The sequence below is a fragment of the Pristiophorus japonicus genome, chromosome 10 (genome assembly GCF_044704955.1).
Source record: "Pristiophorus japonicus isolate sPriJap1 chromosome 10, sPriJap1.hap1, whole genome shotgun sequence".
In the NCBI taxonomy this organism is placed as follows: Eukaryota; Metazoa; Chordata; class Chondrichthyes; family Pristiophoridae; genus Pristiophorus; species Pristiophorus japonicus.
In genome coordinates, this window is record NC_091986.1 from 61,027,202 (window position 1) to 61,039,998 (window position 12,797).

Below are 12,797 nucleotides of genomic sequence, written 5' to 3' on the forward strand. Positions count from 1 at the left end.
TACCGGCTACCCAAGGTGGATGACCTGTTCGCAACGTTAGCAGAGGGGGATGTCGTTCACCAGCTGGACTTAACCTCTGCTTACATGACAGGAGCTGGCTGAATCTTCAAAAAGATTGACGTGCATCAACACGCACAAAGGACTGTTTATTTACCACAGATGCCCTTTTGGGATTCGCTCGGCTGCTGCCATCTTCCAGAGGAACATGGAGAGTCTGTTGAAATCGGTTCCGCGCACCGTGGTGTTTGAAGACGACATCCTGATCACCGGTCGTGACACCACCGAACAGCTGCACAACCTGGAAGAGGTTCTAAGTCGACTGGACAGAGAGGGACTCAGGCTGAAATGCTCCAAGTCTGTTTTCCTGGCACCAGAGGTCGAATTTTTGGGGAGAAAGATTGTGGTAGACGGCATCAGACCCACGGACTCAAAGACAGAGGCCATCAAGAATGCACCCACACCACAGAATGTGACGGAGCTGCGTTCGTTCTAGTTACTCCTCAACTATTTTGGTAACTTTTTACCTGGGTTAAGCACTTTGCTGGAACCGTTGCACATGTTGCGACTGGGTTTAGGGTAAATCTCAAGAGACAGCCTTTAAGGCCAGAAACCTACTTTGTTCTAATAAGTTACTTGTACTGTATGACCCATGTAAACGATTAGTGCTAGCTTGTGATGCATCTTCATACGGGGTCAGGTGTGTGTTACAGCAAACCAATGTATCGGGCAAACTTCAACCGGTTGCATACGTGCGCAGAAGTCTATCCAAGGCTGAAAGAGCCCACAGTATGGTTGAGAAAGAGGCATTAGCATGTGGATATGGGGTTAAGAAAATGCACTAATACCTGTTTGGACTTCGGTTTGAGCTTGAAACCGACCACAACCGCTCATTGTGCTGTTTTCAGAAAGCAAAGGGATAAACACCAATGCTTCGTCCCACATCCAAAGATGGGCACTAACAGTGTCCGCCTATGACTATGTTATCCGCCACAGACCAGGCACGGAGAACTGCACTGATGCCCTCAGTCGGCTGCCATAGCCCATTACCGGGGTGGAAATGGCACAGCCCGCAGACTTGCTTCTGGTCATGGATGCTTTTGAGAGCGAGGGGTCACCCATCACCGCTCGCCAGATCAGAACCTGGACCAGCCAGGATCCTGTGTTCTCACTTGTAAAAAGTTGTGTCCTCAATGGGAACTGGTCGGCCATTCCTGGGGAAATGTAAGATGAAATTAAGTCGTTTCACCGACGCAAAGATGAAATGTCCATCCAGTCGGATTGTCTCTTATGGGGTAATCACGTGGTTTTGCCAAAAAAAAGGCAGGGAAACGTTTATACGTGATCTACACAATACCCACCCAGGCATAGTCATTATGAAGGCTATAGCCAGCTCACGTTTGGTGGCCCGGCATTGACTCGGATTTAGTCATGCGTGCACCAGTGCAACACGTGCTCACAACTGGGCAATGCACCAAGGGAAGTCTCATTGTATCTGTGGTCATGGCCCTCCAAACCATGGTCCAGGATCCACGTAGATCTTGCTGGCCCATTTCTCGAAAGATGTTTTTAGCTATAGTGGACGCTTACTCTAAATGGATTGAATGCATAATCATGTCATCCAGCACATCCACTGCCACCATTGAAAGTCTCCGGGCCATGTTAGCCACCCATGGTTTGCCCGACGTCCTTGTTAGTGACAATGGACCATGTTTCACCAGCTCGGAATTCAACGTGTTTATGACCTGCAATGGCATTAAGCATGTCAGGTCTGCCCCGTTTAAGCCCGCATCCAATGGTCAAGTGGAACGGGCAGTCCAAACTATCAAAGCAAACCTTGAAACGCATGATGGACGGATCCCTGCAGACCCGCTTATCTCTGATTCTGCTCAGCTACCGGACGCGACCCCAATCGCTTACTTGTGTTGCCCCTGCAGAATTGTTAATGAAGAGAGCACTCAAAACCAGGCTCTCCCTAGTCCACCAGGATCTAAATGATCATGTGGAAACCCGGCGTCACCAGCAAAACATGTACCACGATCGCGCGGCTGTATCGCGTGACATTGATGTTAACGACCCTGTGTTTGTCCTGAATTACGGTCATGGTCCTAAATGGGTCGCTAGCGCTGTTTTAGCCAAAGAGGGGAATAGAGTGTTTATAGTCAAACTACTGAATGGACAAATGTGCAGAAAGCATTTGGATCAGACCAAACTGCAGTTCACCGACAACCAGGAACAACCTGAAGAGGACATCACCATCATCGATCCACCAACACACACCCAACCAGCAATCGACCTCGCTGTCAATCAAGAGGATGAACCCACCATTCCCAACAGTCCTGTCAGACCAGCCGCGCTGCAGTGCAGCAATGGTCTGACCAACTCACCCATACCAGAGTTTGAACTCAGACAATCAACCAGGGAGCGTAGGGCCCCGGATCGCCTCAACTTATAAATAATTTGATTTGTATCAAAGACCTTGGGGGGGGGAGCTGAAGAGTGATGTTATGTATGTAAACAGTGTAACTGTGTAAGACTTGCCACCAGAGGGCGCAACTGCTGGAGGCCCAAGGGTCACCTGCACACCTCGTGCAAGGGAGTATAAAAGGTTGTCTGCCAAGCTGCTTAGACACTCTGGAGTTGTATTAAAGAGACTAAGGTCACATCAGTTTTAGCTCACAGTACTCAGTCTTGTGGAGTTCTTCCATACTTAACAATCTGCATCGCCCCTCTCTTATGTGAAGACTGACAAAGTCTTTCAGAACCATACCCACAAGTTATATTTTGGTCTCCTACTCGTTCTTTCGTTATCCTCCTTTATATATTTATAAAACATCTTTGGGTTTTCCTTGATTTTATTTGCCAATATTTTTTTCATGTCCTCTCTTTGCTTTCCGAATTTCTTTTAATTTCACTATAGCACTTTCTGTACTGCTCTAGACTTTCTGCAGTACTTAGCTCGAGGTATCTGACATAGATTTCCTTTTTTGCCTTTTCCTACCCTGAATGCTTCTTAACATCCAGGACATTAGATTTGGGAGTCCTACCCTTTTTCTTTGTGGGAACATAGTTGCTCTGAACCCTCACTATCTTCTCCTTGAATGTGTCCCACTGCCCTGACACTGATTTACCTTCAAGTAACTGTTTCCTGTCCATTTTTGCGAAATCACATCTCAGCTTAGTAAAATTGGCCTTTCCCAAATGGAGAACATTTACTCCTGATCCATCTTCATTCTTTTCCATAACTACCCTAAATCTAACTGTATTATGATCACTAGCACCAAAATGCTCTCCCACTGATACCCCGTCCACCTGCCCAACTTCATTCCCTAAAATGAAGTCCAGAACCGCCCCCTCCCTTGTTGGGCTTGCTACGTACTGGCTAAAAAAAGTTCTCCTGAATGTATTTTAAGAATTCTGCGCCTTCACACTGATTCTATCCCAGTTAATATTCGGGTAGTTGAGATCCCCCACTATTACTGCCCTATTGTTTTTGTACTTCTTAGAAATTTGCTCTTCTATCTCCCCGACTGTTTGGGGGTCTATAGTACACGGCCCAGCTGTGTGATCGCCCCTTTCTTGTTCTTCAGTTTAACCCATGGCCTCATTTGATGATCCTTCCAATATATCATCCCTCTTCACAGCTGTAATTGTTTCTTTAACCAATATTGCAACTCCCCCTCCTTTTTTACCCCCCTCTCTATCTTGTCTGAAAATCCTGTAACCAGGAATGTTGAGCTGCCATTCCTGCTCTTCTTTCAGTCATGTTTCAATAATAGCTATAATATCGTACATGTCTATCTATGCCCCAGGTTCATCTGCCTGTACCTATACATACAATCCAGCCACGTAGAGCGCATTGGGAACTTTGTCACTGAAGTTATTGCATCTGTAGGATTTGGCCGGTGCCAACATCAGTGTGTGTATGGGCCAGAAGGATTTTTGGACTTTTGAAATGGATCTGTACCCTTTTAAAATGGAGACGCACATGGGCTGCGTTTCAAAATGGAGCTGTCTATCTTTTGGGGTGCATGGGACCAGTCTCAACGCTGACGTCATGAAAGGCAGAGGCCTTTTCATTTGGAACTTTGTGAGATTTGTGGAAAAACACCTTTTGTCCATGGGGACGGTATGTCTGAATGGACATGAGGTTTGCAGGCCGACTGTAACACCTTTGGACTCTTTCAATCAAGGAGCAGTCAAGAACTCAACAGTTAGCACATCGAGAACTGCTCATCTACAGAAATGGCCTACCATTGAGTTCATCGAGGTGACCAATCCAGGAGAGAGGCGTCACCAACTAGCATCTCTGCGACCATGGTAACCAGGAATCGCCCAACCAGTTTTGTATATTATACAGGGTATAAAGATACTGTACTTTGGAGGATTCAGTGGCTTACTTTTTCCTCCCCGCATCTGTCAACTCTCCAGGAAGCAACACAGTACTACATTTAACGTGATTTACGGATTGTACGCTAGTGCATTGTAAGGAACTGCTGTCAGCATCCAAACGAATTTTATGGAATTGCTGACCGCAATGTACTGAACTATTTTCCAATGTATTGTGAAAATTTTATATGAATAAAGTATATTTTTGAAACAAAATACTCTCCAGGAAGCGACCAGCGCAGCCCAACTCCGGAATACCGAGAGCAACAAAGCGACCGATGTACCCCAGCTCCAGAACATTGTGAGTAATGACACCACAGGTGATGGAGAGGGAACCACCAACACCAGGCGAGGACAGCGCAGATGACATAGCGGACTTTCTGTCAACACTGATGGCGTCCCCTGGTCGAAGCACCCCCACGGCAGAGGACGACTCGTATCTCAGCCCACAAGGCAGGTTCCGACATAAAGGACTGCTTGCTGTAATGTTTGGACTGCAATCACCAATTTAAAAATCCATTAACGTGCGTAGTGTTAAGTGTTTCCACCTTGGGGTCCCTCGCCAAGGTTAAGGCAGACCTGCTGTTCTTGCAGGAGTGCAGCCTGCCGCACTTCAGCAGTTACCGGCAGTGGTCGCAATGCGGACCACCCATCTGGTCAGGAAGAAATGATTGCCATTCCTCTGGCCTGGGCATTTTGCTGCGGGGAGGCCACTTCACCATCACCGAAGTTAAGGAGGTGGTGGGCGGCCGCCTCCTCGTAGCAGATGTAATGGACAAAAATGGTCCTCTCAGGCTAATTAATGTTTATGCCCCAGGTCTCAAGTACGAGAGGCTGGCCCTCTTCCAGCAGCTCCCACTACTGCTGGCAACGTCCAGGCCGGTCATTCTGGGCGGTGACTTCAACTGCATCATTGATGCGGCTGGACGATCCAGCAGAGCCGACAGCAAACTGGACGCCACGTCCAAACTCCTGATGGACGCGGTAAAAGACGCCAAGTTGTGCGACATCTTCAGCAACCCTGCAGACGGAGCACTGCTCAGATACACCTGGTCGAGACCAGACGGGTCCGTCCGTTCCAGAATAGACTTATTTGTGTCCCACACGCTCAAGGTCAGATCCACCGACGTCACGCCAGTGTTCTTCTCCAACCACGGCTTCCTACTGGCCGACTGTCACCCACAGGAAGACCAGAAAGTTGGCAGGAGGATATGGAAGCTGAACGTGAAACTGTTGACTCCAGAAAGCATTGAGGAACTCAAGAGGGATTACAAAGGTTGGAGAACTGTAAAACCCCTCTGTGATTCCTCGATGCACTGGTGGGAAACAATCAAGACAAATATCAAGAGGTTCTTCAGTTTCAAAGGTGTTCAGGAGACGAGAGGGAGACAGAGGGAATTGTCCCAACTTCAGAAGAGTATGAAAAACCTGCTCCTGCTGCAGTCGATGGGGGTCGATGTCGCGGAGGAACTCCAAGAAGTCAAGGGCCAGCAAGCCTCGCTCTTTGCCTCAGAGCGAGGCCATGTTCTTTGGGAGCTGGGTCGACCAATTCTTTATCCCCTTCACCGTTAAGTCTGATTACCTGAAGGTGCTGGGAATATGGTTCGGAGCGGAAGGGGCACGCGCCAAAAACTGGAAGGAGCGGATCGCTAAAACCAAACAGAAACTGGGATTGTGGGAGCCGCACTCCCTCTCCATTGCAGGAAAGAACCTGGTCATCAGGAGTGACGTGCTCTCGGTGTTGTTGTACGTGGCGCAGGTCTGGCCCATTTCACGCTCCTGTGCTGCAGCAGTCACTCGAGCCGTCTTCTACTTTGTCTGGAGGTCCAAAATGGACAATGTCTGCAGAGACACGATGTACAAATCTCCGGACAATGGAGGAAAGGATGTACACAACGTGGCCCTCATCCTGATGGCCACCTTTGTGTGTGGCTGTATCAAGCTGTGCATAGACCTCCGGTACGCAAACACCAAGTGTCAGCACGTGCTGAGATTCTATCTGTCCCCGGTGTTGCGAAGGATGGGTCTGGCCACGCTGCCACAAAACGGCCCAACCAGTTGGACCATGCCTGTCCACCTGTCCTTCGTGGAAAAGTTGTTCAGGAAAAACACCTTTGACCTCAAGGCCATAAAGCAGTGGTCGGCATATAAGGTCCTGGACGCCCTACAGAAGGAGATGGTGGATCCTGTCGGGTGGTTCCCTGAGCAGACTGTCGAACTCAGAATGTCTCATCGCCAGAGCTTTCACACAAGCACCAAGACGTAGCTTGGTTGGCGGTGTCAAGGGCCCTACCCGTCCGATCCTTCATGCACAGCCAGGGTTTCAGAGACACAGCACTCTGCCCCCGAATTGGCTGTGGTGCGGAATAAACTGTCATCCATCTCCTTTGGGACTGCCCCTTTGTAAGGCAGGTCTAGAAAGAGGTGCAGTGGTTGCTGTCGAGGTTCATCCCAAGCAGCTCCATAACACAGGACTCTGTGCTCTACGGGCTGTTCCCAGGGACACACACCGAGACAGACATCATCTGCTGCTGGAGGGCCATCAACTCGGTGAAAAATGCAGTTTGGTCTTCCCGAGCAAGGAGATGTCCACGACTGCGTGTTGCAGACTGGCGCAATCCAAGGTCCAGGAGTACAGGCTGAGGGACGCACTAAGGGTTGGTGCAGTCGCCGCAAAGGCACGGTGGGGAAGGCCCACAGGTTAAGGCCCTTCTGCCACGGTAAACCCAGGGGTTGGAATCAGACCCCCCTTGGGCTGTACTTGTTAAACTGTTTGTATACATAGAGCAACGTGTACTGAAACCACCTGTGTTGTTCCATGTATAATGTAAGTTCAGCACTGTTTCGTAATGTATCTTGTAAAGAAATGTAAATGTATTCTCATCCGTTTCGTGTGCTGCTTTCATCTGCATAGTGCTACATGTAACGTGATTTGTGGACTGTATTACAATGGATCCTGGATTGTACTGAACTGTAAAGTAAGCAAATGTATTGTATGGAATTGCTGACCGCATCCAAATGTACTGAACTGCTTGCCAATGTATCGTGAACATTTTTTGTATGAATAAAGTATATATTTTGAAACAAAAAACAACTCTCCAGGCACGTCGGAAGTGAGTGCCTCGGTGTTCCGCCTGAACGTAACTCTCTCGGTCTCATCGCATGCCCCTGTTCGGCACGGTTTTGTCTTCAGAATTGAACGGACCCGGGACCACGTGAATGAACGACAAGGGCTGGTACTTATATCCAGCATACACCTCTGGAAATTCCCAAGACTGCCAGCGTGTTTAGCTGCTGAGGAACTACAAGTGTCCAAGACGTGTGTGTGTGAGGAGGCTCCCAAGTGTGGGTTCTGACCAAACCGAGAGAGGGGTTTAATTAGAAGCGTTTCCATTATCTAGGCTTAGATTCTGGGAAGGGGGTTGGTGCGGTGTAACCGACAGGGTGAGTCTTCAGTCTAAGGTTTTAAGTTAGTGTCCACAGTCACCTAATCTTTAAGCCGTATGCGATGGGAGTAGGGGCTGAGGTTTTGTGAGTGTAATAAAAGGAATCGATCTTTGACCAACCTGAACCGTTTTGTTTTGTCTGAGTCAATTATAATCTATCCAAAATAACTCCTTGTGTCCGAACTTGTGCGTTGTGGGGCTTGTGGCTCGCGGTATAATTCGGGAGACCAACCGGGTGGTGTCCACTCACGGCCGAGTTACACAGTAATCCCGCTGGGGGCGCTGCGCATTGGGAATGGGAGAAGACCTATCTGACCTTGGTCTGTGTGTGTGGGATTACCCGCTAATCGACGGGCTAGGCGGCAACTATTGGCAAAAGCTCCTGCCGTCCAAAGGGAAACAACCCAAACAGGGGAGTTTTAAAGCACGGCTCGACTCAAAGGAGAGTCAGAGACAGAGACACGGGGCACACAAAACACCCCCACACATTTTTGCACAAATTCATTTTGGGAAAGAACCAGCATTGGATAGAAATTCTTCTTCTTTTTCAGAAAGCTAACTTGTTGAAAGAAATAAAGATCCACATTCTTCAAAAGAAATGACTTAAACCCATTTCACAACCAAATGCAGCACTATTCCCATGTGACGTACAGAGTTTCCAGCAGTGTTACTGGACAGGAGCAGGAAACTGGCCAAGATCAGCTAAATTTGCAAGACCAGAGACTGAACCTATTACTTTCCTGGTATAAATAGCTCAATATGACACGAGTGAGTGAGTGAGTGAGTGAGTGAGTGAGTGAGCGAGCGAGCTGCCAGGATACCAGCAGTAGAATGCTTAAACTGGGACAGTCTTAGTGTGAAAAATAAAAAAAATCCCACCTTTGAAACTATATCCAATATATAAATTAGGACAAACCGATTCTATAATTACAACAATCACGTAAACCAAACCTTCAGCACATACCTGCACATAATGCCGCAGGACATATATAACTTCTCCTTTCCCTGCTTTCTCAGACAGGACCTTGTGGAATTTAGAAAATTCTTTTGTGCCAATTTCAGCATACAAGATGACAATTGGAGCTTCTGTATTCTGTGTTGGAAACGTATGGTCCCCTTTAAACAAGTATGGTTTGGGCCTATAAACAGAAGTTAGTTACAAGTTCTTAGATCGGACGTGCGGTTCTTTTTGAAAATCACAAGTTAATTGCTTTAGCAATTCTCTCTGAATGAGGTTGAGTAGATTTAATTTTACATATTGTCGCAAATAATTATAAGATTATGATAATCCCTACCAGAACAACAACATGGCTGCACTGGCTTTAAATTGTCAATAGTTTGTGAAGTGGGGAAATGAAAACCAAAAATGTTTGCATGCAAGGATATCAAATCAATCAATCACTCATGAATGGGATGAAATTAATTGTTTAGCAGAAGGCAGTTTGTAGAAAGTATTTTCTGACTGTTTAAACTTCCTCCTTCCCAAAGTACATTCCTGACATTTTGCGCTGTTGACAACTCAAAAACGCGACAAATTGACTTGGATTTATATAGCGCCTTTCACGACCAATGGACGTCTCAAGCGCTTTACAGCCAATGAAGTGCTTTTGGAGTGTAGTCACTGTTGTAATATGGGGAAACGCGGCAGCTTACAGCAAGCTCCCACACACAGCAATGTGATAATGACAAGACAATCTGTTTTTTTTGTTAAATTGATTGAGGGATCAATATTGGCCAGGACTCCCCTGCGCTTCTTCAAAATAGTGCCTTGGGATCTTTTACATCCAACTAAGAGAGCAGACTGGGCCTCGGTTTAACGTCTCATCCGAAAGACAGCACCTCTGATAGTGCTGCGCTCCTTCAGCACTGCACTGGGAGTGGCAGCCTAGATTTATGTGCTCAAGTCCCTGGAGTGGGACTTGGACCCACAACCTCCTGACTCAGAGGCGAGGGTGCTGCCCACTGAGCCACAAGTGACACACATAAACAGGAGGAGGCCATTCAGCCTCTCGGGTCTGTTCCGCCATTCAATGAGATCACGGCTGATCTGTACCTCAATCCCAATTAACTGCCTTTGCTCCATATTCCTTAATACCCTACCCAACAAAAATCTACTCAAGCTCAGGCTTGGAAGTTTCAATTGACCCAGTATTGACCCAGCATCCACAGCCTTTTTGGAGCGAGTGTTCCTTTCTAGTACCCACTGAGTTGACCAAACAGTATCTGATTTCACAATTATAGCCGTGCCATTGAGGCGTAAGAGTTTTCTCCTTTCCACACACTCACGACACTCAGAAGAAATTCCTCCTCATCTCAGTTTTAAATGGGCGAGCCCTTATTCTGAAACTATGCCCCCGAGTTCTATATTACCTCACGAGGGGAAATATCCTCTCTGCATCTACCCGGTCCAGCCCCCTCAGAATCTTATACTTTTCAATAAGATCACCTCTCATTCTTCTAAACTCCAATGAGTATAATAATAATAATTAATAATTTTTATTTATATAGTGCCTTTAACGTAGTAAAAGGCGCTTCACAATAATTTCACAACCCATTAGGTATTGACCATTGAGGGAGGGAGAGAAAGCGCGAAATGAGGAAGTGTAAAAACAGGTTTAGGGCTCGGGTCCGAAGCGGCAGCCAAAATGCACCGCAAATAGACACAGGCGGCAAAACTAAAAAATAAATGCAAATTATATTGAAATAATACAATAATTAATATAAAACGGTAAAATCAGTATAAAGATTAATTATAATCAAACAAAATTAATGTACAATAATTATAAATTAAGTTAAAATTAGAAAATCAGCAATTGAAGCAAATTAAATCAGTTTTTAGCTTTCTTTAAAATTCATTCCTGGTCCAGTGATTCAATTAATCTGGAAGAACCAATCACCGTCCTCCATCCTTGTGGTGTCATCATTTCATTACTTTTTATTTCCCATTTTGTCCCTGGAGAGGGCGGTTGAGGCTCGAGCTGCCTCCGTTACACAATAGGAGCAGGAGCAGGCCATTTGGCCCATTGAGCCTGCTCGGCCATTTTATGGGGTCCAGTTTCGGGCTGCGCCTAGAATGGCACAGCCCCGCGAGTCACGCCTGATTTCCACACTTAAAACCGCGCCTAAAACTTACCTCGGTATTCTCCAATCCGTCTGATCGATCCAGGCCCTCAGCGCAGCGCAGCACAAGCTATGGGGGGCGGAGCCAGGTCCAGGTGCCGAAGCCTGGAGCTTCAGTGTGTACGCATATGCAGTAGCTCCAGACGCCCGAGGCTATGTGGGAGGGGCCCAAAGCACGCCACCCCGAGCCCTGGCCGAATGGGCTCACTGGTGTGGCGAAGGTCAACTGGACCTCCCTCCTCCAGCTCCTGCTCCTCCACCCCCCCCCCCCTTTCAGCTCCCGCTCCCTCCCGCACCCCTCCCCCCGCTCAGCTGCCTGCCGCTTCCGCGCGCAACCCCCCACCCCACCAAAACTCCCACTCCGGCCCCCCTCCCCCCTTCGGATCCGGTCTGCTTTCCCACCCCCCCCCACGTCTTCGGTGGGGCCCGCCCGCCCGGCACCTTGCTGGGGGCGGGCTCTGCCCGAAGTCTTCGGCCCGGCTTCCTCTCGTCGGCTGGGCCCGTTCAGCCTCTCCCCCCTCTCCTCTCCTCTCCTCTCCCCCCCACGCCCCCCTCTCCTCTACCCTCCCTCCCTCTCTCCACCACCTCCTCCCCCTCTCCCTCCCTCTCCTCGCCCCCCCCTCCATCCCTCTCCTCGCCCCCCCCTCCCCTCCATCCCTCTCCCCCTCTCCTCGCTCCCCCCCTCCATCCCTCTCCTCGCGCCCCCCTCCCTCTCCTCGCCCTCCTCCTCCTCGCCCCCCTCCCCTTCCTCCCTCTCCCCTCCCTCTCCTCGCCCCCCTCCCCTTCCTCCCTCTCCTCGCCCCCCCTCCCCTTCCTCCCTCTCCTCGCCCCCCTCCACTTCCTCCCTCTCCTCGCCCCCACTCCCCTTCCTCCCTCTCCTCGCCCCCCCTCCCCTTCCTCCCTCTCCTCGCCCCCCCCTCCCCTCCCCAATCTCCTCGCCCTCGCCACCCCCTCCCCTCCCCAACTCTCCTCGCCCTCCCTCCCTCTCCTCGCCCCCCCTCCCCTCCCTCCCTCTCCTCGACCCCCCCCTCACTCCCGCTCCTCGCCCCTCCCTCCCTCCCGCTCCTCGCCTCGCCCTCCCCTGCCCTCGCCCCTCCCTCCCTCTGCTCGCCCCCCTCCCCTCCCTTCCTCTCCTCGCCCCCCCCTCCCCTTCCTCCCTCTCCTCGCCACCCCCTCCCCTCCCCAACTCTCCTCGCCCCCCCTCCCCTCCCTCCCTCTCCTCGCCCCCCCTCCCCTCACTCCCTCTCCTCGCCCTCCCTCCCTCTCCTCGCCCCTCCCTCACTCGCGCTCCTCGCCCCTCCCTCCCTCCCGCTCCTCGCCTCCCCCTCCCCTCCCCTCGCCCCTCCCTCTCTTTCCTCGCCCCCCCCCTCACCACCCTCCCTCCCTCTTCCCCCTCCCTCCCTCTCCTCCCCTCCCCTCCATCCCTCTCCTCGCCCACCCTCCCTCCCTCTCCCCGCCCGCCTCTCCCCTCACTCCTCTCCCCGCCCCACTCTCCCCTCCCTCCCTCTCCTCGCCCCCCTCCCCTCCGCTCTCCCCTCCCTCCCTCTCCTCGCCCCCCCTCCCTCCCTCTCCTCGCCTCCCCCCTCCCTCTCCTCGCCTCCCCCTCCCTCCCCCTGCCCCCGTCCCCCGTCCCTCTCCTCGCCACCCCTCCCTCCCTTGCCACCCCTCCCTCTCCTCTTCCTCGCTTCCCCCCTCCCTCCCCCCCTCCCCTTCCCTCTCCTCGCCTCGCCACCCCTCCCTCTCCTCGCCTCTCCACCCCTCCCTCTCCTCGCCTCTCAACCCCTCCCTCACTCGCCCCTCCCTCCCTCGCCCCCTCCTCCCTCCCTCTCCCCCTCTCCCTCCCTC

At 50.6% G+C, this 12,797-nt stretch overlaps 2 protein-coding genes across 6 annotated transcripts in view; one reads left to right on the forward strand and one right to left on the reverse strand.

Moving 5' to 3' along the window:
* Positions 1 to 12,797, forward strand: part of LOC139274997 (uncharacterized) — a 288,146-nt gene that overhangs the window by 194,897 nt on the left and 80,452 nt on the right. The window lies entirely within an intron of this gene.
* Positions 1 to 12,797, reverse strand: part of LOC139274744 (UDP-glucose:glycoprotein glucosyltransferase 2-like) — a 164,106-nt gene that overhangs the window by 125,369 nt on the left and 25,940 nt on the right. The window contains exon 6 of the mRNA XM_070891431.1: positions 8,797 to 8,971. Within this exon, the coding sequence (XP_070747532.1) occupies positions 8,797 to 8,971 (175 nt within the window). The remainder of the gene's footprint in view (positions 1 to 8,796; positions 8,972 to 12,797) is intronic.